This window comes from Aptenodytes patagonicus, chromosome 19, assembly GCF_965638725.1.
Source record: "Aptenodytes patagonicus chromosome 19, bAptPat1.pri.cur, whole genome shotgun sequence".
NCBI lineage: Eukaryota > Metazoa > Chordata > Aves > Sphenisciformes > Spheniscidae > Aptenodytes > Aptenodytes patagonicus.
Genome location: NC_134967.1, coordinates 8371839 through 8398426, shown reverse-complemented (window position 1 = coordinate 8398426; position 26588 = coordinate 8371839). Strand labels below are relative to the sequence as shown.

The 26588-nt window shown below is 51.2% G+C and overlaps 1 protein-coding gene across 2 annotated transcripts in view; it reads right to left on the bottom strand.

The window, feature by feature from the left end:
- The window catches only part of PRDM16 (PR/SET domain 16), a 350912-nt gene extending 346303 nt beyond the window's left edge, over window positions 1-4609 (bottom strand). For both annotated transcript variants that reach the window (XM_076356413.1, XM_076356412.1), the window contains exon 1: window positions 4499-4609. In XM_076356413.1, coding sequence (XP_076212528.1) covers window positions 4499-4535 — 37 coding nt within the window. In that variant the 5' untranslated portion in view covers window positions 4536-4609. The remainder of the gene's footprint in view (window positions 1-4498) is intronic.
- Between the last annotated feature and the right edge of the window lie 21979 nt (window positions 4610-26588).

The following is a 26588-nucleotide window of genomic DNA, read 5'->3' as shown; positions in this document are numbered from 1 at the left end:
GGGGGCAGGCGGGGAGGGGGCGCCGGGAGCCCCGCGCCGCCGGCCCGCCGAGCCCCTCTGCCGGGAAGCGCCGGCGGGCCGGGCCGGAGCAGCAGCGCGGCTTCTCTCTGCCCTTCAGCGGCTGCCCGGCATCTGTTTGTCTGTTCGCAAGCGAGCTGCTGTCGGACCTCGGGGGCCCGGGAGCCTGCGTCCAGCTCGGGCCCCGGGGATCGGGGTAGAGACGGGGCAGAGGAGGCGGCGGGCTTGAAGATGTAAAAAACCCTAAACGCCCGACACCGCCATAAATTTCCGTCCTCCGTGTGTTCCAACAGTGGAACCGTCCGTTCAAGCACAAACACGGTCGCACGCCGAGAAGCGGTACTTGGACTCCAGCCCCTGCGTTCGCTTCTCTCCCGCTCCCTTTCCCCTCCACCATCTCATCGGCCTTAATAAAAAAAATAAACAGTGAAGGGGAAGCCCGTCCTCTTCGAGGGCGAAGTCCTAAACCGAGGAGCAGGTACCGGGGACCACGCTCAGACGGTTGGGGAGGGCAGGGCTGGATTCGCAACCCTTTTCCCGTCAATCCCGCCTGCCCGGGGGATGCGGCGGCGCTGCCTAAAAACTCAGGCTCGAGACTTTGACTTTGCCGTATTCCTAATGACGAAAAGCAAGCGGGACCGCAGAGATACTGACCACCGTTTTCCAGCGCGGACGTTTATTTAGAACCTGAGATCCGAGAAATGCCCCTCCGTGTGTGGTTCGGGATTATATTTGTACTCTGCAAAACGTGATTTCGAAAGGGAACGAATTCGCTTTAAACGTGCGGCGCCTAACTCATTTATTTGCCGCCTCTCCACCTTCTCATTAGTACAAAAGGGCCCGACAGCTATTGCAGAAGCCTCTCCCTAGCCACCGGTATTTTATTTTCTCGCTAAAGGACGAGGCCCATCGACGGCGGGGGCCCGGCCCGGCCTTCTCCTACCTGCCTGCTCCGGCAGAAGCCCCTTCGGGGCTACCGGGCCGCCAGGCTCCCCCGAAGCGCCGGGCACCGGAGAGCGTCCTTCGGGGCCCCTAACGAAACGAAAGGCCCGAGGCCGAGAGCGGGGGGGTGCGGGGCCCGCCGGGTGCCCGCCCGCCGGCGGCGCTCACCTGAGCGCCGGCAGCCCCGGCCGCGGCCCTGCCGCCCCTCCCGCGGGGCTGCTGCGCCTCCTCGTCCCCCCCCGGCGAGCCGAGCCTCGGGGTTCAGCGCGTCGCGTCCGAAAGGCTCCCAACCCCCAGAGGCGAGCGATAAAGCGAGCGAAAACCGTTCCCGTCGCCGGTTCAGTTCCGCCGCCTCCGATACCTGCCCTTCTCCTGGCGAGCCGGAGCAAAATCGCCGAGAATTTCGCTCTCACCCCCACCCCGGCGCGCACACACGCGTTCATCCCCTTTCCAAGTCAGGTAATAGAGTCGAATTCCCAGAGGAGCCTCACATCTGCTTAAAATATTGTCCAATGAAATGAAATTCTACAACATATTGTGTTTTTAACGTACTGTATGCTGCTGCCTTGCGTGCCTCGCCGGCCGGCCGCGCGTGTGTCGCTTTGCCCCGGGACACACGCGGGCATTAACAAATACAAGCACAGGCTAACGGGGGCTGGAGCACCCAGAACTGCGGGCGGAGAGGTGTGCTGGGGCAGGGGCGTGCGGGATTTCGTGCAGCAACTGAAGTTCTCGCTGCCTTGCCGATGTAAATACAGCAAGACCCATACGCACTCGCGTCCGTGTTTAAGCTGTTTTGCAAATAAATACTCCCGGGATATTGAAACCTTAGCTTTGGACTACTGTTTTGAACTGTGATCCCTAAAAAATCCTCGGCTGAAACCCCATAAACCGTTGGGCCTTGTATTGTATTAAACACCTGATTTTAATCAGAGCTCAGCCTTCCGAATAGACACTTCCAGTTTGTATTAGCAGCGCTCGCTCAACCACCGGAGGTTTCTGAACTGCAGCTCCTTCTGCTGAAGGCAAGCAGTTGCTTCCAGGCACAGAAGTCCCAACTCATCTCCCTAGCGCTTAAGATATCCAGGCACTGAAAACCTCTTAGTCCTTCAGCTGCAGGAGCTTACTTACCGCTGCCAAGCTAGGGGAGCTCACGGGGAGAGGCCGGGGCAGCGTGCGCGGCTGAAACGCGGCCGGACCCTGCACTGCACACGCGGGCAGACATCTGCAAAAACCCGGACCCTGCACTGCACACGCGGGCAGACATCTGCAAAAACCCGGACCCTGCACTGCACACGCGGGCAGACATCTGCAAAAACCCGGTGCCTTTTGCAGAAGCAAAAAGAAAGGGGGGGGGGGGGGGAAAGGAGGGGGGGAAGGAGAGAGAAATATTCCACTCTATTCAACCTCGCTTTCACAGCCAAGAGAGCTCTGAAAATTACTCTTCTCCTTAAACAACCTAAAACAATAAGTGATGACTTTTTAAAAAAGTTATTATTTGAACGGGGGCGTTTAAAGCGTGTGTTTATTGGGGAAAAAAAAAAAATCCCAGGATTAATTGAAAGACAACTTCCCAAACAGCGTCGCAGCGATGCGCTGACAACGTTGATCACGCTAACTGTAAAGCACCCCCGCCTCCGAGCAGCATTTCTGCGGGCAGAGCTGCATTTGTTAGGGCGAGGAAGGTGTACGGATGTCACACAACCACACGCACGGGACTATTTTGGGAGCTGGGGAACCTTAACGGAGCGCATTGTAAAATGCAGCCGCGTAAAGGTAAATTGTTGGGCCTTGGGGCTGCCTGCCTGTTGTGTCGTTTCGAAAATAAAAGCGCGGAGCGGCGGTCGGTGCCCGGCCACCGCGGGACTTGCTCCCGCCAGCAAACTCGGTAACAAAGCGATTTTTTTTAAAGCGAGCTGGACCGAGGAGCCGCGCTGCTCTGTCGGGCAGAGGTTTGCGAGAGCGATGTCCTCTCCGGGGGGTGGGGGGACACCGCAGCTCACACCGGGGAGCCGGGACCAGACCTGCAGCAAGAAATGCCCGCCGACCTTGAGGAGTCGAAAGGGCTCCCGAATGACGAACTTGAATTACAAAATAAACCTCTGAGCCCGCGTCCGAGAGCGCTGCGTACGCTCCCGGTGCCCGGGACCCTTCGCCCGCCGGCGTTTGAAACTGCGCCCGGGACTTGACCCGAACCGGCGTTTGCCACCGCGGGGCCGGGGCTCGGGGCGCCGGCGGCCCGCCGCGCCCGGGGAGCTCTCCCCTCCGGGGAGCTCTCCCCTCCGAGCTGCCGCGACCTGCGGCGGGGGCCGTTTACTGCAAGGGGGCTGCCGGGGAGCCCCGCACAGCCCCGTCGCCCGGCTCTTCACGCGTCAAAGTCCGCCCGAAAGTCTCCCTGTGGAAACGCACGCGATTCAGGCAAACCAGGCGCCGCTACTCCCCAAAGCTTCCTCCGAGCACTACAAGCAGAGTTTCTAGCAGGGCGCAGGCTACGCTGGAACTTCTGCAGCCTCCAGACATTTCGCACAGAGCCAGAGTGAAACAGAAACTAAGCAATAATGATAATAGTAACAGCAGTGGAGAAGTACAGGCGGGCTGCCCGGGCACCGGGATCCTCTGCTGCGCCCAGCCTAACAGTTAATCGGCGAGGAAACAGACCGAGCGTTCACAGCTGGACTCTACGGGAGCGGGGGCAGAAAAGCCCCGCTCTTCCCTACGAGAGCCACGCTCTCCTCCTCTGAAAATCCAGTCTAAAAACGGTTCGAAAGAAAAGGGAAAAGGGTCCGGTGGAAGACGGAGGAAAAAGCTGCGCGAGACTTACGAGCTGCAATTCCACCCCCAAGTAAATTTTAAAAAATTAAAAATTAAAGACACTCCCCCACGCTCCCCTCCCCCAGACCTTCTTAACCCCCAGCTGGGACACCCGAGCTGCGTTCAGGATCTTCCCTCTGGACCCGCGAATCCAAAGCCCCTCACTGAGAGCGGATCCATTTTTGCTACAAATTCTCTTCCTTCCCTCTCCTCGGTAATTGTTCCCGAGACTAGAAGGGTTTCTCCCCCACCCCCCCGTCTGCCTCTGCCTGTCTCTCCCCCCCCCCCCCCCCCCCCCCAGCGCTGAGTCTCTCCGGCTCGTGCAGGCAGACGCCAAACGCAGACCTCTAGCGCCCACTATTTCAAAAGCCAGGAATATTATTTCACAAGACTTGGAACGACTCAATAAAAAAAAAAAAAAAAGTTGCTATCCCCTTTCGTCAACTTCCAGCTAACTTTCGCTTTTCTCCCCCGGCCCCGCGCGGCTCGCCCTTCGCCCGCGGCGCCCCGCTATAGCGCGCCCGGGCGCGGCGCGGAGCAGCGCGGAGAGGCGCGGAGCGGCGCGGGACGCCCGGTCTCCGCGCACACGGGGCGGGCGGCGCGGCTGGCCGCCGCCGCGGGGAGGGAGAGGGGCTGCAGCCCCGCGCAGCCCCCGGCCCGGCTCCGCGCCCTCCCGCCCCGGCCGCCGGGGAGGTGGTACGCGGAAGAAGGGAGAGAAAGGACCTACTTTTGGGCAGTTTTCTCGCCCGCGCCTTGGATCTCATCGTGTCGGCTTGCGGATTCCTCTCCTCCTCCTTGAGCCCAGAAGCAGCTACACACTATCTTCATCTCCCAAGCATTGTCAGTTTGGACACCTTCGCACATGCGCACAGAGCATTCAATCTGACACCCTCACCAGGGCCAAAAAAACTTTCCAATGTATTCATCATCATCAGGGGTTTTTTTTGGGGTTTGTTTTTTTTTTTTGTCCTATCCTCTTCTTCAGACCACTTATCTCTCCCCCCTCCTCTCTCCCAGCACCATCACAGCCTTCCCCCGATCTGCCCCTTTAAGAAAAATCAGCCCTTTCCGCTCCTAACCCTCTGCACACTGACCTTACACACTGGACAATATTTAAGGATCAAGGTGCCATCCTATAAAGAGGTGATTATCATTATATTATTATTATTATTACTACTACTACTACTGCTGCTGCTGCTACTAAATAGCAATGCTGTAGAGAGACTTTGTTAATGGGCGTCATCTTGTACGTGTTTCAGACACGCTTTTATTTTTAATCTGAAAAATTGATTTACAGTAACTTTTCGAGCGGTGCCTGCCTTTGTTTTCTTCCTTTTCACCCTTTTTCCTCGCTTGCCCCCTTCGGCTCAGGGGGCCGCGTAACTTTTAAAATAACGCAGTTTGCGCTTTGTGCTCTGCCGTCACTTCTCGCGTTTCTACCAGAACGTCGCTGCTCAACACCGGCGCTCGAAAGCCTTTGCCGTTTCTCCCCCGGCTGATTTGTCTGTGCCCGTGAACGTTTCGGCCCGGAACGCGAACCCCGCGCTCTCGCTCCCCTTCCCCCGGGGGCCGGCGGGGCGCGGAGCGGCCGCCGCTCCGGGGGCAGCTCAGCCCCGCTCCGCGCTTCCCGGGCGGCCCCCGCTGCCGCCCGCCGGGGAGGGCCGGGATGCGGCGCGGAGGGGCGGCCGGCCCCGGGGCCCTCGCCCTCGCCTCCCCGCCGGGCAGCGGCCGTCGGGCGGCGCGGAGCTCCCGCGGGAGCGGCGGGGCCGGGGAGGGCGGCCGCGGGCGGCGGGTGCCGCGCCGCTTTGCTTCTGCGTTTCAGGTGGAAGGCAGCGCGCTCGGGAAGCGCTCCCGAGGGACGGGGGAAGCCGGGAGAGGCGCGGACACCCGGGAGAAGGGGGGAAGAGGAAGGAAAAAGCCCCGCGGAGCGATGCCGGCGAGCCCCGCAGGACCTGCCCGTCGCCCCCGGGAGCGAAGGTAGAGCGAGCCCCGGCAGAGCCGCTTTGAAGAGAGGAGCGGAGTGTAAATAGCCCGATGATTGATGTGCTGTCTTTGACCGCGGAGAAAGCACTATTTTAATTCAAGTGGCCAGGTCAGATGGTCACGGAAGAAGGTTGAAAGGTAGGATTTAATGAGATTAATATGGGGAGAGAGAGAGGGAGAAAGCGCGCGCCTTCATAAACATTCAATAAAATAATCGGGTTAGGGAGAGCGCTCTGATTTGCGCTTGAGGTGCTAACCCACGCCGGGGCTCAGCGAGCGGGAGAATCAGGAGCCCTCTCACCGAAGGGCATTGCAAAAACAAAGCAAAACTTCTGTGGGTGCGTCAGGTCTCTGCTGGAAGCCATTCTGCCAGCTGCACTTTTGCCCTGCAGGTGGAACTGGGGAGGGGGGAATATTCCTGCTAATTACCGGTTTTCCCCTCCTCAATAAACTCTTTAATTGCAAATGGGAGCAGGGCCCTTTCAGATGCTACCTAGGAGCCGGCGTTAAAGGGAAGGGTGGTGGAGCAGGAGTCCAAATAAAATAAAGACGTTTGAAGGCAACTTGTAGCCACGTGTCGCCTAAAACGTTGAAACGGTGCCTGTGAATTCCTTCCTCGAGGACGCGGTAGCGCACAGGTAGCCGTTCCACTGCACGGCGGGCACCCCGAGGTTGGAAAAACGAGCTCTTCTGAGCTTCACCGGTGAAACGGGGGCTCGGATGTTTCCGATTCATTGAAACATTTCTTCCAACGATCTGGGGCTCTAGCTGTCTCCCGCATCCCCCCACCGAGCTGCTCACGGGACAGACGGATTTCGGGTCGAAAATGTCGTCCCGGGTTATTTCTCCCTATTATTCCAGCGGTCTTCTGGCAGAAGACGCTGGCTGCGCCCGGGACGTGCTCAGCCCCGGCCCGAAGCAAAGCCGTGAAACCCGCGGCAAGCGAGGAGAGGACGCTCCGGTCGCCGCTCCCCCCTCCCCGAGCCGGGAAAACAGGGCACGGAGGGCCCGAGCGACCGGCCACCGGGCTGGGACCGCGGGCAGGGCTGCCCGGAGCCGCGGCCGGTGCTCTCCCGCAGCCCTCCTCCGGCACAAGCCCTGCTTTTGTTTCCTTGCCAAAATCTCCTGCATCCCCAGCATTCAGATTCCCCCTAGGAAATAGTTACTGCGGTAAATAAGCATGCACCAGCGGACCCGCTCGCAGATATTTTGGGAGACGCAAAACGCTTTCGAGGGTGTACGGGGGGGTGGGGGTGTGTTCCCCCGCGCTTTAGCTGATACTTCTGCAAACGAAGCCACAGAGAAGCGATCGAAAAGTCGTTGTGCGACCCGGCCAAGCCGAGGGTCGGGGTTGCCCTCGGCTTGCCTCGGAGATCGGTTTTCTGTTGCGTTTCTCACTCGCCCTGGCCGCGTTACCCGCGGGCCCAGGCGAAGCCTCACCGAGCGGGAGCGGAGCTCCCGCCGCCGCCGGCGGGCACGGCGGCAGCGCCTCGGGCTGCGCTTTCGTCGGGCCGGGAGGCAGCGTTGGAAAGGGGAAAAAATAATTAAAAAAAAATAAATAAAAAGAGAGGGAAAAAAAGGAACGAATTTTTAACTCAGGGTGTCGGGGTGTGCTGGCGGCGGACCGTAGGGCGTGCGGGAGAGGACACGCTGCCACCCCCGACGCGAGCAGGGTCCCTTCCAGCACCGGGCACGGGCAGGCGGTCGCGGTTCAGCAGCCGCCCGCCCCCGGGAACGGGCCCCGCTTCACAAGCCCGTTTTAAGCCAAAATTGCTCTAGAGGCGGCACGGCTGGTAGCGAGGGCAGGGAGCCGGGGCAGCGCCGGGGACAGCGTGCCCTCTCGGGACACGCTCTTCCCTCCTGCGCGCACAGAGGTGGACTCATGGCTGCCGAGGGCGCCGCGCTGCACTCCAGACGTGAATCCCCCGGGGGAAGGAGCAGGGCTCCTAAGGGCCGACGCACAGCAAACCCCCGGAGCAAGGTGTGCGGCTCGGGTCCAGGAGGGACCCCGCAGCCCTCCCCAGAGCCCGCAGCCGCCCCCGGGGCTGCCGGCGGCGCAGCCCGCCCGGCCGGGCGAGCGTCCTGCGGCTGCCGCCGACTTTTACAGCTTGCACCTGTTTGAGTGCGTGTCGCTTCCACGGAGAGTGGCAAATTAATTAGCGTGGAGGAAGGGAGAGGGGCCGGGAAGCTTCTCGGCCGCCCCGGGTCAGCCCGGGTGGCTGCCAAGGACCCGGCCCGGGGAGCCGGCGGCCCCCGCCCGGCCGCGGCGCCCACGCAGGCGGCCCCGCACGCCCGGAGACACGCGTGCTCCGCCGCTTCGCGCCAGCTTGCCAGGAGCTCTCCCCAGGGCGAGCTCGGGGCACCCCTGGAGCCGGCTGAAGGGGAAAACGACTCCCCCCCCCCCCCCCCCGGAGGTAGCCGCTTTTCCGCCGAGCCTTAATAATTTTCTCCTCCAGAGAAACGAGCAGCCTTTCCACTTTCCACCGCACGCGTGTCAGGGGAGAGGGACCCGCCGAGCTCCCGCTGCCGGGCAGGGCACGGCCGAGCCGGGGTGGAGGCGGGTGGCCGGCCGGGTCTGGGGGTACCGGCAAGCCGACGGTAGTGAAACCCGCCTGTTAAGCGTTTATATCACCCGCCCTGGCTCCTGTTTGCACCTTCGTCTCCGCTTCCTCGCCCAGCTCATATACATTTCAACACACAAACTCTGCAGCGTGCCACATGCATTTCAACGGGGCTCCACGGCAGCTCTCTAGAGGGGGGCGCTGGCGCGGCTGTAATTTACGGGTGGGTTGCCTGGCATTTTCGCCGCGGAGCCCCGCGTTCCCAGGTAGTTTATGAAGCCAGCTTTGAAAATGCGCTCCAGGTGAAGCTTTGCGTGCGAGCCTCCCTGATCGATCGTGTTCAAAACCAGATGTCATGCGGCCGCGTCCCCACTGCCCGGGGTCCGGGCTCGCAGGCGGGGGGGGGGGGGGGGGGGGTGAGGGCTTGGGCGCTCAGGGCTGGCACCCGTTCGGCAGCTGGGGACGGGGGAGGGGAAAGGCGTTTTGCGAGTTGTCATGCACAAGTATTTTTGAGCGGTAAAGGTGATCAAAATGCTTGAGATAGTCCGGCTTGTCCGGGAGCCGCCGCACACACAGCGTAACCCCTTTCCCTTCCCAAGGATTTTCGCATAAATTACCTATTGTTTCTGCGCGACGCTGCGGGGAGATTAGACCGAGAATTAATATTTCCAACTACGCGAGGTCCCCGTGGCATACGGCGGGGCTGCGCTCCGTTAGGGTCAGCGAGCCCCGGACAGATTAGGCGGTAAGAATGTCACACGCTTCCCTAGAGCTTTTTCCTTTCTAATCTGCCATTAATAAGCGGAGGAAGCACACGCACAACCGCCACGTTGTAATTAGGGTCTGCCTTAAATCCGCGCAATCAAAGAGCAGCTTCCCTTTCATCCCCGCCGGTGCCAAGGAATTTCAACACCTTTCGGACGCGGTTTAAAGCCCCGGTTCCCTGCGTGGTGCAGGCGCAAGGGGGCAGTTAAGGACAGCCTGGAAGCCCGGACCGCCGCTCGGGTGGCTGCGGGGTCAGCAGCGGCGGGAGCGGGGCCGGGCCGGGCGGGCTGCGCCCCCGCGCCGAGGAGCCTTCGCCCCTCCGCCGAGCCGGCCGGCGGGGAGAAAGTTGGTTTGCTTTCACAGCAGCAGCTCTGCTGCCTGCCCTCAGCGGCTGAGCGGCCGGGGCGAGGCGGCGGGAGAGGGGGAAAAGAAAAATTCTTAAAAAATAACAATAAAAAAAAAAATCAAAGGCTGGCTGCAGCCTCCCCGCGGTTACGAGCGGAGGCAGGCAGCCCGGGCTGCGAGCCCCCGAGCGAGCGAGCCGAGCCGGGCTCACCCCCCGGCCTCGCCGGGGTCTCCGGCCGCCCGGTGCCGGTGCCCGCCCGGGACGGGGAGTCCGCAGCCGAGCTGGAGGAGCCGGCGTCGGTACCTGCTGAAGGAGCAGTTCGGGTACGGGGCTCAAACGCTCTTTACACGCGGGCAAATAGTGATTCGGGCCAGGTCCGGGGAGGCGTACCATCCACCCAACAGACCCCGGTAGCTCCTTTCCCTGAAGGAGCCTATTTGCACACTCATTGGTTTAAAATCACGTTTTACCCGAAAACCTTTGAGAAACTCCAGAAGAAACACCGCTCTGCAGAAAGACAGAAATGTCTGCATTTTGTACAGGAAAAAAAAAAAATGAAGTCATCCTTACGGGTCCTCTTTGCAATGAAAATACATTGGGGAGGGAAGGTTAATATCACTGTGAAACCTGTGCATGCACGTTGCTGTCCTGCAGCTCTTTCCTGACACTTAAGCCGCACTGAATCGGTCTTTGCATCAAAAATGCGTTTATCAGACTTTTTTTTTTCTTATTTCTAGAAGAAAACACTGGCTCCTCTGGCCATGAAAAAATACCGTGTAATTGCCATTTAAAGATTTTTCAAAAAACATGTTCAGCTATAAGAATTCCTTCGAATTCGTTACACTCCGCTATGCAAGGCTACGCCTTGCTGGTCCAGGGCAAGGTAAAAATGCATGTCCTAAAGTAAGAAGTCGTAAAAGAAAAGCAACATTTACATTTGAATATCTAACTTGAACGGTATTATATTACAATCGTAAAGGATCGCGCACTGTTGTCTTTAAAACGCCAGCCTATGAACAGAGAGTTTTCGGGGATGTAAACACAGCAGTTTTAATCATGACGGTCTCTTGGAATGAAGGGAAATTGAGGAGTTATAGCAATTTTTTTAGACGTTCGATCAAAATATTTTTGCCGGAGAATGCTTGCCAAACGAAAGCAAATGGAAATGATGGGCGCTGTAATTCGGCAAACAGTTTCGTAATGGAAGGAGCCCAGTCCCTAGTCTCTCGGGGCGGAGGGTTTCGCGTTGCCCGGGCTTTTTGGAATGGTCCTCTCCTGCGGGGGGTGGCACTGGGAAACAGGTATGAGACAAGTAATTTTCGACCGAACATTTTTCAGCCGAAGTACCGTGTTCACTAAACCGATCCGTGTCGCCTTTCTGCTCGAAATTAACAGAACTCCCCCCTGCCCAAAGGTTAAAGCGAGCTGTAACAGCCAGCGGGAGGCGGAGGGTCGGCTCCTCAACTCTTCCGCGATGCCGCCTGGAAGAGAGCGCCCGGATCAGCGCAAAACCTCCCTTCGCCGAGGAGAGGAAGACCCTGCTCCTCTTCACCTAGCCCGGGGTCCCAGCCAGCAATCCGGGCACCAGCACCGGGGCTTGCAACCCAAGAAGAGAGTTCCTTTAATGAAGTTTTATGGGGGGAGGCGAGCGAACCGAAACCCGTCCAAATCTCGTTTGCTACCCTGCCAAAGATCAGCGCCTTCCCTGCTCGCCCCCGCCTCGCAGCAGCTACCAGCGAGACCGCAGCCGGCTCCGGAGGTGGCCCTGCTCCCCCAGCGCTCCCCGAGCCCCGACGGGAGCCCCGGAGGAGCCCGCTCCGTCTCCTCGGAGCCGAGGGGCGCCCGGGGGGTGCCCCCTTGCTCCCCGGTCCTCCCACCGTCCGTGTGTACGGAGGGGGTGTCAGTCCCCGAAGCGCAGCGCGATGCCGCCCTCGCCGGCCCGGCGGAGGGGGGGGGGGGGGGGGGGGGGGGGGGGGGCGCGTAAGGCGGCCCCGCTTCTCCCCCCGCGGGTTACGCGCCTGCTTTGCTTGCGCTTCCCCCGCTACCGATGGCTGCAGCGGAGCTGGCTGTATAATTATTAGCTATTAATTGAGTTCAAGACCTTTTATGGCTATGGGAAATGAGGAGTCCGACCACTAATCCCGAGAAGGGTCTGCGCACAGCCAAGAGCTATGAAAAAGCCATCCAGGGCTGGCCGGGCCCGGCCCGACACAATGCCCCCGGGGGCGGGGAAAGCATTAACGAAAGAAATTCATTAGGTGAAAATTATAGAAACTTTAAACCGACGGATTTATTTACGAGATCCCTTCGGGGGCTGCCACTCGAGAGCCGGGGGGGGGGGGGGGGGGAGAAGGGGGCAGAGGCGCGAGGGCCCCGCGGCGGTGCCCGCCTCGGGCAGGGGGGGACGGGGGCTGCCGCCGGGCTTCCCCGCTCGCTCCGCCGGGTACCGGGCCGGTACCCGGCAAAGGTGAGGAGCGGCGGCCAGGGCCGCGCCCGGCGGGGCGGCCTGCTCGGCGGGGCTCCCGCGCCTTCCCCCCCGGCTCCCCGTCGAGCGGCGGGGGTCTTCTTCCCGACTCGGTTTCCATATAGCCTTATCTTTACACGCTTCCACCTTCCAATTAAACTTCCCCAAATTGCCAAAAGCCTTATTTGCATGCAAGGGACTCCGTTCAAAGATGCTAACTTATTGTCTCCTCTCAGAACTTAACATTTCTCTCTTCAGTTCCCGCTTGAAAGAAGTTTTAGAACAGTATTCAAAGACTGTCCAAACGAACAAAACCTTCCTCTTTGCTAGGGAGAGAAATCCGGTGTATTCAATAAGAGGGCATATTCTCAGAAGTTTGCAGATTTGGTTTTAAAGGCTGTATTGTTCGTGCCTTTTTCCCGAAACTTTTTTTTTTTTCAGAGGACGGCTGACATGCCTGCAAAGGATTATTAAAATAAAACATCATAGAGCTTTTTTTTTTTCTTCCCCTCTCCTTTTTTCACTGTTTAGAATTACTTTTCTGGAAGAGCTTTCCAAGCATACCCCCCGCCCCCCAGGTCATAATTAAGAACACTTTTTTTTTTCCCCCCAGCAAACAGGAAAAGTAAAGAATCAAACCCTTTTCCAAACGCTCCTTTTTCTTTAAACGCCAACAGAGTTCTGCACTTCGGAAATACTTATCTGTTACAAATACACCTGAAAGCATTCCCGGTGCTGAATAGATGTTGTTCGTCTACAGCAGAACAAATTAAAGCAGGGAGGCTTTCACACTGGGCAAAGCGAGAAGCATCTCTGCAAGCATAAAATAAACGCAGACTACAATTCTTACTGGGTTTTCGAAGGCTGTTTCAAAGGCGATAGGATCTCTGCCTTCAGATCCCCCCCCCCCCCCCGCAATTTTCTTTTTAAGATTAAAAGGAGATGATCCAATGAGCCGAGGATGCAGAACTCCTTTTGGGAATGCGATAAACTGCAAAAAGCCAGTGGCAACCCATTTATGATTAACTCCTTTTTATAAAGGTGCATAATGGAAGCAAACGGGGACCCGACGGGACCCGAACATATTTTATCCATTTAATACAAAGCAGCTTTTAAAAAAAAAAAACACCACACAACTTAAAAAAAAAAAAGCGCCGTTGGGAGCCTAACCCAAGGGCCGGGGGGAGGAAGAAAAACTTATGGGGTGTGATGTGATTTTGCCGCGGCCGTTCGCTCACCGGCGAGGGTGCGGAACTTCGCCCCGGGGAGCGCCAGCGGACCGCGCACCCCGGGCGGGGGGCGACCGCCCCGGCCCCCCGCCCGGCCCCTCCGCTCGGGGGGGGGACACACACCCCCCCCCCCGCCGCCCCCCGTGCCCACGCAGGCAGCCGCTCGGGGCGAGCCCCTCGGCAAAGGCGGTGGTTCCGCCTGCGGAGACCCCCGCCGCCGCAGCGGAGCGCCGGCAGGACCGAGCCCTTCCCCGCTAACCTCAAACGCGGGGTAAACGCTCCCGTGAAATAACGTAAGCGTGCAGAGAGCACAAAGAGCTCCTGTCCTCGGGTTGGTAGATCATAACCAGAGATGGGAGAGTATTTAATAGCACCCTTTAAGTGACCGGTGTCGCCTCCGTCTATCCCGGCCCGAGGGAAAGCCATCGGTACCAAAAATAATTTTTGTAACCGTAGGGAACCAGGAGGTCATTTAGATTTACAAATTAATGAAGACTTACTCTAGAAAGTAACTGTAAGAACATGTGTTAAAACGCAACAGAAAGAATTTCATCGATTTCCATGAGACATGGATCGTATCCAGGAAGAATGAGTCAACTTCATTCCTTGAGTAAAACTCACTGAACTGAAGAGAATTACACGAGGCATGAATTTGGATCATCTCGTCCACATCCCCCCCCATTTCACGTATTGCTGTCCAGCTAATTCTCTCTTCAGTCTTGTTATGGCTTAGAGCTAGATGGGAGTTCTTAAAAAAATGCTCCTCATCACTGGAAAATAGTGGTTTGACAAATATTTTTTTTCCCCCAAGATCACATCAGTTACAAGTAATTATTCAGCCAGAGTCACACACACAAGACAACATGATCCAGTGCAGGAAAGAACAGCTTAGTGGTTAGGGCACAGGGAGGAAGAAATAGGTGGTCTTCTATGTATCGCAGAAACGCCCGTGTTCTGGCTCTTTGTCCTGCTGCTAATTCCTCTTTCTCCTTCACCGACATATTTAGTGTTAAACTTTGCAATGTTTTGGTTTAATTTCCATGGAGGAGATGAAGACTCTTGAAGCCACTGAAATGTTTCCTAAACAGCTCTATTCTTACACTACAGAGGGATGCTATTCATCTCAGAGGAAAAAGCAGCATGTTTACCTAATTGATAGAGAAATTGTTCTCCAGTCACACATGCACAATCACTGCAGCGACAGTGTTTTATTTTACAGGTGGAATAATAAACTGCTCATTACTTTAAGAGATTTGGGTTGAAATCTCAGAATGCGGTGATGGGAGCAATGGAGAGATGGATACTAATGCACTGTCAGAGTTCTGGTCTTTGCATTCAGAAACCCAAAGTTTCACACAGACCCACCCGTACTTCTGTTAAAGCCCAAGAGCGTACCAAACATCCAGGAGCAAGACCATTAGGTTTGTCAACCTTACTGTTAGGTTTTTAGCCCACAGATCAGCTACATGGGAACTTGTGGCAATCCCACAGGAGTTCAGCAGTTGCGTTGTTAGAACAACGAGGCATAGCTAGTGATAAGCTAATCGATGAGTAGTTAAAAACCAAGCTCCATTTTAAAAAAAGGGGCTAGAAGATGAAATGCAAATACATACAAATAGCCAATGGTTTCTATGAATATAAATGTCTGTCTACCTTATGACTGCTATTTTCCAGCCAGCTTTCCAACCAGTGCAGCCTTTGCACTTCTGTATCTACAATTGTACCATTTATAAGCCAGGAGCCCACCTTGCCCGTACGCTTGTTCCTACAGTGACTCATGTTCCATTTGGTTTATTCCTGTGAAGGCTTGTGTTAAAACAGAGGAAAGAGCAGAACCTTTGGGGAAGGAACACTACATTTTGGAAAGCACCAGACATACTCACTATTCCCTGTCAAAAAATGAAAGCACCGATTTACATCCTGGGTAGGAGAAAGGCTTTTGCAATTGGTATAGCGTTAAAAGTAAAAAAATTAATTTGATACCTGGGTCAAACAAAAGTCTTGCTGAATAATAGTGTTTACTCAATACCTGAAAAATAGTCTTCCTAGAGGAATACACTCAGGGAGGAAAAACTCTTAAGTTATCCAGCTAAGGCATGGCAGATTAACTTTACTTTCATTCTATTGATCTATTGAAGCCCCTCCAATCAAACTTCCTCGAAAAAAGCTCACCACCACTGCTCGCTGGCAGCATTTGCTGAATTCAAGAAGAAATTAAGTACCTATCACTTTATCTCCAAGTGGTAGCTCCCAAGTAACACACTGCAAGCAAAACTGTGTACCTAGTCCGACTGCTACAGGTTCCTAGGTTCTGCAGGGAAATTTCTTCCCTACCTTCACAATTGAAAAGCAGCATGTGACAGCTGCCCAAGAGCTGAGACTGCCACAGCTCACCACTCCCCACACCAGCGGGGCAATCTGGGATGTGCACGGGGTGCATATTCAAGCTCTCACTTTGCAGACACCGTCTGTGTGATTTCAGCTCTAGCACGTATCATTTAACAGCTACAAAATGCCTGTTATTGGCAGAGTCCTGCAGGTACAACTCCACCCAAATTATAAAGACCTTCAGAAGTCAATCATCTCCAGCACTGTCTGTAAGCGTTAAGGTTAGTATTTAGTTACTCTATATTAAGCGGAAAAAACAAAGACAAGGAACTTTCCAGGTAATGGTTGTCCTGACAAGTTGCGACTCAGGGATCCAAAAGGGCACTCTTCTCAGGACTAGTTCCAACTCTACCTCATCATTTCCAGATGACAAAAGGCAAAACACAAATTGTGACACTTCCCATTAAAGATAAGCAAGGTACCTTCCAGCTGGAGCACACGTGTCTAAACAACTGCCCAGAGCAACTGCCCAGTAAGGCACCATCTGTCATGATTCCTGTCCTTCTCAGTTTTATCATGTCACCTGCTGTATCAGGCATTTCGCAGGAAGCAAACCCAAAACTCTGCTGCTGCCAGAAAGGCAAAGTTGCTCCCAAAGTGGTGTGGGTAGGACGTTCCACAGGGCAAGTAGTGCAAAACCAAACTAAAGACCTGAACGTGGCATTTAAAGGTTCCCAAGGCAGAAAAGATCCTGGCCATTCTCATTTTCCCGTGGTATTAATTATTAGATCTACTAAGGGAGTCCCATTTCCTACTTTTCCCTAGCAGGTTGGCAGATTAAGCCTTTGAAGGCAGACCTCTCCCACGAGACTGTCACCACCAAAAGAAGAAAAAAAATCATGTCACAAAAAGTTCCCAAAAAAGGATAAAGTTGTTTTTTTATACAAAAGTGGCATAGCAAACTGCAAACTTGAAGAGGACATCTCATTTTTCTCTTAGAAATTGTCTTAGAATCTTGTTTCATTTGTTTACTGTACTGAAGTTGCCCACTCTACTGCTGGAAGAGTAGCTTCCAGACTCACTGATGAAAGAATATAGGAGCCAAATGGTATTACGGTAGGATACTTATATCCTCTATGCAATAATAAAGCTATGCAGAACACTCCAAAAGAGCTCCCAGTTTTCAGAACAAATCATCTTTGAAGCTGCCATGTAAACAACAGCAAAGAGCCAACAGAGCAGGCAAGCACATCGCAGCAAAACAAATTCAGCAGCAATGCAAATATTCTGGCTCTAAGTCCCGCTGTCAGACTACACTGTCTGATGTTACACAGGGTATTCTCAAAAATCAGAGTCCCTGCAGAGAAGCTTTGCACAACACTGCTGAACACCGCTGTCAGCTCGGGAAAAACTTGTGTATTTCTCAGCAGTTAGCTACAATCTCACAACAGTGCCAACAGTACCGTTTCCTGATATATACCTGAAGACCTTCTCACATTTTCACTCCAGGTTCTTTTAGTACCGTGAAACAGATACCTCATGAGTTGCTTGGCTACCATTCAGCTGCAGTTTTCTTCCTTCGGTATAAATGAGATGGGGAAATAGTTTCATTTCTCCAAAGTATAAAGTTAAATAGAGTGAACTGGGCAGTTTCGTTAAAAATAATGGCATGAGATCACCCATACAGTGATTTTTAAATGGCTCAAATAAGAGCAGTACCTGCATTTAGCAAGCACATCCTGAGAACAGGAGGCTGCCGCAGTTTCAGCCACTTGGGTGCATTACGAGGGGGACAGCGCTCATTCATAGGGGGAACATATTTTCTATAAAATTATTACTAACAGCTTTTTAACTCCACTCTTAAGCAACCCAGAATGTGAATCAATTAAAGATCATGGAAGGACTTGACATTTTCAGGGGAATTTGAGTCTTAATAAATTATTTTGTCACAAAGCTCAGCTGAATGAACCATCTAGGCAGTGAAACACTTTATTCTTAAGTATACTGACCGCTAAGCCTGGGCTGGCAGGGCACAAGAAGGGTGTAAAGAATGATGGTGAAATAGTAAAACCCAGTGAAGTCGCAACAGGAGAAAAAGTGAACAGTGTCCCCTGACTTCTTTTCAAAATAGTGAGGAATTGGTGCTCTTTTTGAGACTAACACTCAGCCTTGCAAAAGCTCCGGCCACAAAGCAGGTCAGCATTTCTGCATTGTAGTCACCTCAGCCTTTATTTTTTACAACTTTCACTAGGAAAGGAAAATCTGTCACTTTAAACAAAGTCATTCAAAACTCTGCATCTTACTATAAATAAACCAGAGAACACAAGATTTATGTTCTCAGTGTTGTCATTCACCTAGACACTGCTGGTTTTCCAAGCAAACCACAGTTTAGTCTTTTTCCCCTATCAAACACACATGAACTAATACTAAAATTGTTTATTTTCTCATCATCCAGGATGTTGGAAAGTTGTATTTCTGACCATTTCACCATTTAGCCATTTTCTCACTGTTCATACAGGCACATATCGCACAACGAAATTCCGGATGCTTCTGTATTAATAACACCCCCAAATTTATATCACACATGGTCCAGATCTGGAAAATACTCAGGCAGCTTTAGGCATATAAACTGTCACAAACTCACAGAAGCAAGAGATGATCTATTAAAGAATAACCAAAACCCAGAATACATCATCCAAGAACAGAATCACAGCTCGCAAAACTGCCTATTCAATGGGTAAACCCAATGTTTTTGTCACTCAAGTGGCTGCATTTTAGCAAAAAAAAAAAGATCACAATAAGAGAATTTTATTCTGGAAGGATGAGAAAAAATGTTAAACATGTTTTTATGGGAGAAACAGAGATACAGAGCTAGCTTGCAAACTGAAAATCTCTCATGCCCTGATCTATAAATAAAACTAGTTGGGCTTTTCTTTTGTACTAAATTTAAAGGAAAGTCTTTTCCATGGAGAGTTTTCTTGAAAACAAACTATGCCCCAGAAGGACTTTAATGATGGTGTTTCCAACAAGCAGCATGAATGAATTAAACAATAAATGCAGTAAGAAAGCAGCTGCATTTTTCTTTAACAGAAGCAGATGAACATGTAGTTCAAACATGGCTGTTTTCTCAGAGAGAAAAGGACAATTCCTGACAGTTCTCAGCCAGATTGCAACAGGAGTTTTCCTTCACCATGTGCTCCAGGACCTTGGCTCAGGTGCCATTTGCCCTCTAGCATCACAAAAAGCTTCAAAGTTATCTCCAGTGACCATCAAGCAGAAATTCCAAATTCTGGTGCATACACAGTACCAAGTTATCAGCTCTCTTCTGCATGTTATCCACAGGCTACGCAGGGGAAGGGGAGGAAAGATACTTGGCTCTCCTCGATAGAGTCAGGTCAGGTCTATCATCACCACACAGCAACCGGAGCCTAACTGCTTGTCTTTATTCAACTTCTTCCCTTTGGAGATAAACCCCAAGGTCTTCCGTAATTACTCGGTCTGGAAATCACTAAGGTCTCTCTCTTCTCCTCACAAAAATCTCACAACATCCTACTAGGAGCCAGAAGTTTCAAAATAACCAATTCGGAGGGACACCAAAAAAGTCTCCAGCAATTCATCTGAACGTACACAAAATACTGTGGTTGAAGCAGGCTCAGGAGATTCGCTGGCACTATAGCAGAGCCTGCTGTACTTTTCCAGAACAGCAGTGTTTACTTGTTAGCCTAGCAACAGCCACTGATTATCTTCATTTGATGTTTCGAACAGATACTATCACCGTAACTCCCTGACCAAAACTGTTACTCAGAATTGCTGAATATGCACCCTGTTCCACCCCAGAAACAACAGCATTTCAATCAGAGCAGAGGATAGGGGCCCTTGCAGTAATTCAGGTTTCCCACATCACTTTCTATCTTAGCTCTTAAGTCCCACTTGATTCCACTTTTCCTTTAATTTGCTTTCAGCCTTGAAGCTTCCCATCCTTTAGGTTTTCTAGAAAGGAAACCAGCTTTCTCCTACTTACGAGGTCTGCATCTGCTGTTTTCTTCTTCCTCTGCAGCGAAGAGATTTTTCTTGGCACATAGGAATTGGCATCCATGCCGGTAACATCAGGACCCATCAAATCTGTAAGAAACGTTGCACTATTAAGTTCAAGCAAACAGCTTATTTCCTTGTAGCAGAGTGGCTTCCCCCCCGAATCCCATTGCAGCCTAATCTCTGTGGTAGCAGAGTAGGGACTCTAAAACTCATGCGGCAGCAGAGTTTTCTTTCTACACAGTAAGAAAGCTACAAACGCTGCAAAGGTTCCTGAAGGTTATCCAATCCTTTGCTGATGTGCATCACCCATGAGCAATTTTTTTCAGCATAGACTTTACTGATACATACACAATACAGATGCACAAAGCAAGAATATAAACCAGCTTGTATTTTGCTGTTGCAGCTCTGATTCTCCTTCCTATAGTTGTGAACCGGCCTTCAGTTCACTACCTCAAAACAGCCGAAGAACATACAGACCTCAAAGAAGCTGTGGAGCCTCCTGGCTCACGAGTCAGCACAGAGAGGACTCTGCAGGCAGCAAGCCTTCCTCTGACAGAAAATTGACCCTTCTAGGAAGTAGCTCAGAGATGCTTATATAGAATTAACTGACTTGAGGAAGGTACTCTAGTTAAGGTGAGTGGAGCCAGCTGGATTCAATTCAGGTCATCGGGTCTTGGGCTGGGTCTTGTGAGGGTCTGTAGCATCAGGGCAGTCAGCTGGCGGTGGAGAGCACCGCACAGAGTAATCCCACTGCTCCTCTCCACTTTCTAGTGAGCTGCGCTCCACGGGCAGCAGCAACGGTGGCTGTTACGCCTGAGATGGCACATGTAGTGAATTTCTTCATGGATGTGTCAGTGGTTAAGAAGCATGAGATAAAATTGCTGCCGTGGATGTCTTCTCCGAGCGTCCTGACTAACTGGATAGATTCCTATTGCACGTTCTAAGACATGGAGATTGATTACATTACAAAGAGAGGTAAAACACGCGTGTGGAAACAACTCAGCTCACCAAGTCTAAAGACAGGCAATTAATGAATTTTAGGTGGGCTGTCGATAATTCCCAGCGATATGTAAAGCTCGTCATTGTGTCATTCAAGTAACAGCCCCCCCTCCCCCCCTCTTTCATATGCTTACGGTTACTTGGAAAAGGAAACTGTGGCAGCACTGGCAAATACGGGACAGATCTTGTCTCACAGACGAGTTGACTGTTAGGCATCCCAAAGGGTCCACATTTAATACTCATTATATTTCCAATGCTTAGATTCTTTTATTTGTAGTAACTGTATGTTTCATAAGTATAAAGACTGAACTTCCTCATACATACTGTGGAAATACGTAAAACATAACTCAATGTCATTCGACCTGCTGATATTTCTATTTCCAGAAGAGAGCAGGAACACTGAAAAAAAAAAACCCCAAGTCTTTCCCAGCAAATTCTGATGTATAGGATGTGACATAATGGTGCAAAAACTTTTGGCAAAAACAGGGATTTTTAAATTGCTCTGCTCTATTTTGCTGTGGTGGGAGTTTTAATGCAGCGCACTTTGCCTGGAACTGACACAAAAGAACAGACAATCACCTCGAGTGTGTTACAGGGAAGAACAAAACAGTTTTCCGGACAAAAATATATTGAGTTCAGTACGCTGTTTATAGGTTACAGTGAACAGAAGTGTTTGATGTAATGGATGCTTTCTGGCTACTAGGGAACCTTTCAAGGGCCCACACACAGGAGGGAGGTGGCAGTGATGAGGTGGCAGGTACATGCTACAGGGAGGTGAAAGGGGACAGAACTTTATTTCCCTTTTTACAAAACAGTTTGCCGGGCTCCGTGTATTTCACTGGGCCCTGTCAGAGTGGAGCAGATAACAGCATACTGTTGTTATACATACATGCATATACATACAACGCAAGCGCGGCAGTCTGCCCGTTTGTGGCTCCAGGAGGTGAACCGGTTCGGGTCCCAGCACTCCCCTGCACAGATGGTGTTTCTGAAGGGATTGCTCCTTCGACAGTGACCAGCTGGCCACGTGGAGGCTGTGGACTAGAAAGGGGCCAGTGTGAAGACGATGCCCTCTTGCAGCCCCCCTTAAATAAAGCAGTGTCTTTTGGGGGGCTGCTCCACCTGCTAGGCGCTCTTCAGGCTAGGGCAGAAGGTGTTTCTCCCATCAGAACAAATGACTTTCTCAGATGGCCACGGTGCCAGCAACGTAACTTTATTTGCTTTATTCCCCATGCGTTGGTGCGAAGAGGAGATGCTTGTGTGATGGTTTGCATTTAAAGCATCTCACCTGCGCACCTTCACCTCCACACAGTCCCCAGCAAACTGGCCTCTGCGGAACTGTTTCAAAAGCCACTTGCCATATGTCACAGTGCTTGGGCTCTACTAGCTTACTCAGAAGTGCAGTTTTTAATGCAGTGGCTGTGGATTATAATGGCAGAAGTGCACTGCAAAAGCCCTGTCTGTAAGTTTGAGCAGTGAGGACATCCTGTGCACACTGATGCTAACACTACCTCCTTGTACATTCTTTCTTTTTCTCTTCCCTCTCTCTTTTTCTAATGAAATCTTTCCATATTATTAATGGCTAGGGTGGGTCTATAGAGTGTGTTCCTTCCAGGATTTTCTTGTTTGCTGTAGTCTTCAAATTTTCCAGTTCATTTCCTATTTTCCTGCTCTAAAACCCCTGCCAAAAAAATCCCTGAAGCACACTTTGGTACTTGAACAGAAAAAAATGAACATTTGAGAATAGACATTTGATCCAGACTCTTGTAAATCAGTAGCAATTTTCCCCTCAAATATGAGTCATTTTCTTCAGTGGCTGACAGTTCCTCAAGGTGAGTTTTTATCTAATTAAGTATGCAGATGCATTTCAATCACCAAATTGGGGAACACCGTGTCATATAATTTATGTGAAATTAGTTGTCCAAGAGCATTCAGCCAAAATATAAAGACTGGACTTACGATAGGCTATTGAATCTGGTCCCTTTAGGAATTAACTGATTAGGAATGAAATTAATGAAATGGATTTAAGCCTAGATATTCTAAACAACGCCAGCTCTCATAGCCGAAGAAGAAACAGGTACCCAAGAAAAAGTTCCTCACTCATGGACTGGAATATTAGAAACAAAAGTGGCTATGTAATCCCCCATGGAAAGAATTATTTCGGTTTCATGTAATCCCTCACCAGAAAAAATTGGAAACATTACAAACTCCACTGATATTAGAGCTCAAGTGCATGATGGTGCCAACTGGAACAGGTTAGGAGTTGGGGAATTCCTTAGGACATTCGAGGAGAAAAAAATTCTGAAGTAATTTCATGGATTATTGTTGTTTTTAATCCCTTCTGTGGCTTCCAAAAGAAAATCCTCACACATTTAGTTGCTTATGACATGGACACTTCCCTGTAAACAGAAACGGAAAATAAAAGCACTTGGACATCAGTCAAACTGGTGGAACTACTATTAAATGACTCAGGCAGCCCAATATGTGAGACTGGTTATTTCAGTGTGTAACACTGGTAATTTGGGGCTGAGCTAATTCTATTTATGGGAGCGATCCACTGTTCTTTGCTTGAGGATAAAATAGCAGGTGATTCTAAGGGACCTTTTGCTCTGAACACTCCCCCGCCCTTCATTTGCCCTGCAGGGACAGACTCATCCACAGGAACCCCCAGGGTGTCAAGAGAGCTCCACGGAGGTTGAAAAGGCACATTGTGTGCTGCGGCAGCTCACAGCATCCCCCCCTTAGAGACTGTGCAAGATTCAAACCAAAACAGAGGAGAACAATATAGCACCTTGACTGGGATTTTTTCCTTTAAACACACCTGGGCACGTCCGTGTTTTTTCAGTCTTTGCACTCCATACCTGTTCATTTCCTTCCGCCGATGAACAACAGGACACAAGATGACCCACGGATTTTCCATGGCTACATTTGGTGAGATGCTGCCTTCAGTACGAATGCTCAGTTAAACATACCGGCTTAACATGGGGCAGCCTCACGGTTCCCGTTCTTCTGCAACTACAGCTTGATATTTTGAGGTAACCATCACTGACTTCAGCTTGCCTTAAAACACTGCGCTGTACACAGCGGTGGCTCAGGAGCTGAGCCACCCGCTCGCTCCATGGCTGTCCGTGCAGGAGGGGCAAGGCAGGCAGCTCGAACAATCCCTTGTCAGGCATCCCAAACTGGCTTTCACTGAGAGCTCTCTCTGCTCGTCAGCTGCAAATCTAATTAACTGCATGTAATGAGGATGTTAGATATTTAGGCACTAGAACTTGTGGCTTTGAGAAGGTAAAGAGTCCAAGTCTTTATAATGCTTCATTTATTTAAATGTATTTTCTTTACAGGTCTCATTTTTGCCTTTCCCCCCCCATCTCTGATGGTGACACCACCCCAGTACTTGATCGGGCAAAGTGGAGTACCTGAAAGTTAGCACATATTCCACATCAGGTAAATCTGCCTGAAGCAGGACGCAGCGCAGCCCTACAACATCACCTCCTCAAATAGGAACTACTTAATCTATTTTTGCTTTTAAATATCTTAGGTAACATTTTTGTTTGCTCATTTCTTCCAGCCTTCAGATACAACTTTCTAACAACAAAAGTAATCTCTTTCTGAAAATGTATGGTCTGAATTAGTTTAAGGTTTTCCACAGTATTTAAGTATCACAGAAATGGAGCCAAGGCTCAGGAAGACAAAGGCCCAGATTCAGTTTCATTGATACACATGAAGAAGACAACTAAATTAGGAACCTAGTCCCAAAAGATTTTCTCTTCAGTAAATGGAGAGTGGTAAAAGCCCAGCAGCTCGTAAGTAGGTGAAGTCTCTCTCTCCGCTGTTTATCTTCTTAACCGGAGTTTAAAGTTATTTTCTTTAGTTGTAAAAGGTTAGATGAATCCAGATCTTGGTGACTTGCCCTAGAAAGCCTGTGACAGATCTGGAAATAAAACCTCCAAGAGGGCAAGCTGGAGGTTATCCAGTTACTCTGGATATGCAGGGATCCATTCTTCCCCTCAGAAAGGAATAACGATCTCACATCAGTAAAAGAAAAAACAGTTTTGAAGTAAATCCACTGAATACAGTGGGTTTAAAACAGTGTAGCTGAAATCAGCATCTGGACTATTGTCTTGGATACCTTAAAAGTCCATGATTTCTTCCTCTAGGGGCATGTGCTTCTAGGAAATATATATTACTTTGGCTGAAAGACAGTACTTCAGAGAATGTCATCAGACCACCAGCACCGTTTAATAGTTCTGCTGTGTTGTTCTGAGAAATACTGTTTTCTGTAGGAATTCAGGAATGACCCATAGAAACAACTTTGGCAGTGCGTGTATTTCCCTTTGGATTTGTCAGGGTAGCAAAGGATCTGAAGAGCTGAATCTTTCCAAATCTTCTCAGCTCATCTGCATTACAAGGACTAAGTGGCTCACTGGTGGTTCCTTGGTTAGTCTGAGGCTCTGACATTAGCGGGGTTACATTTGATCCAAGATGTCTTGAGAACCACAGGGAGAGTAATGTTTTCTAACACCATCAAATTCCCCTCTCTATTCTTGGTGAGAGAGATTCATTGCAAAAACAAGCAGTAAATTCTCAAAGGCTGCAAGAGCGCAGTGCTGAGGGCCAGACAAATTAAGACAGATGTTCTGAACTTTGGGATAGCGAGGATGTGGTTTCGTGCGGCCAGCCATGTGAAGGCTCTCAGAACATCCTCCCTTCTCAGACAGAATAATGAAGCAGATAGTGTAATGAGACACAATAAATCGAATCCGAGATGACTGTGGCGGGTGGGGTTGCAAACCTGCAGCCATTCTTGGGGCCTGCAAACAGAGTCCACTGCTCGGCTGACTTTCCCAGCTAGATTCATGCTGCTCTGCACATTCCCATTGCACAGTCCTGAAAAATATAAAGGACGAAAGCGTGGGCAAGTGTTTGAGAGATGGGAAAACAACGTGTCATGAAGTCTTGCAAAAGAGAGAGGTTTCTTATCACGTTACTCTTTGTCTCTGCATGGCCACAAAGAATAAAGAAGGAAAAATCCGAGGCGCTTTCTGGAGGGAAGCAGAGCTCTCCAGAATGCCCAGCGAGCAGTGACAAGCCAACTCAACAGTCGGCACCCTCAGGCAATCCTGTTGCTCCCCTCACTGAAGCCTGCTTTCCTGGCTGCTCAGGAAAGCTTGCAGAAGCTCTCTTAGCCAGCCTTACAAACATTCAGTCTTTATGCAGCCATCAAGCAATGGCCTCTTCTTCCCAGCTCTGTGCACTCCGGTCGCCCTTCGTGCAGGAGACTTCTCCCTCGCATCCCCTGCCCTCCGGAGCTGCCTGGTAAGCTCCTCCCTGCAGCCCATCCATCTTCTCCCCAGGCTGACCACTAAGAGACACCTTACAAGGTGCAGGGCTGGGGGGCCTGCAGTGTGGGACGACCTCAGAGATCGCCTTCCTGCGTAGCATAGCCATACCGGTCCTTCTACCTTTGTGCCCACGTGTCCCAGCAGTAGGATCCAGGCCTGGGATTTAGGCCTTTTTTAGATTGCATGATGCAGCTCTTACGTCCATGGTGAGTTAGTTTTATTTTCTTTATGTGAACTACATAGAAGCACAACTGAAGAAGAAAAATGTTTTTTGTCCAAAACCGTTGGAAAATTAACAGGCAAAGGCAAGTGAGAATGATACTCAAAGTCAGTGAAGATACTTATTTCTCCCAGTCCCATTTTAAGGAAGCCCAGTGCTTGAGTGTGGCTCAAATTTGACACCCATTAGAGGTGTATCTGGAGCTTGCAGGGAGAAAGAACAGTTTCTACCACTTTTTTCCACCAAGAAGAAAAATCTCAAACATGACGGACAGCTGTCACATCACAGCACATTTCATTACTTCCATACCGTTAATCGTGGTCACAATTTTTCCCAAGTCAGATTTTTCTGTTTTTTTTTTTTTTCTTCTTCTGTTCTTCCCTTTCCTTGTATATAAATATCACACTGTGGACACAGAACAAATCACCTTGGTGGGAACGGTCATTAAAGACATGGGTAATATACATGCTTATTGACCCACATGCTTTTCCATTTAAAATATTTGGCTGAGAATGTGGGAGGTAAAGAACTTATATTTTGAG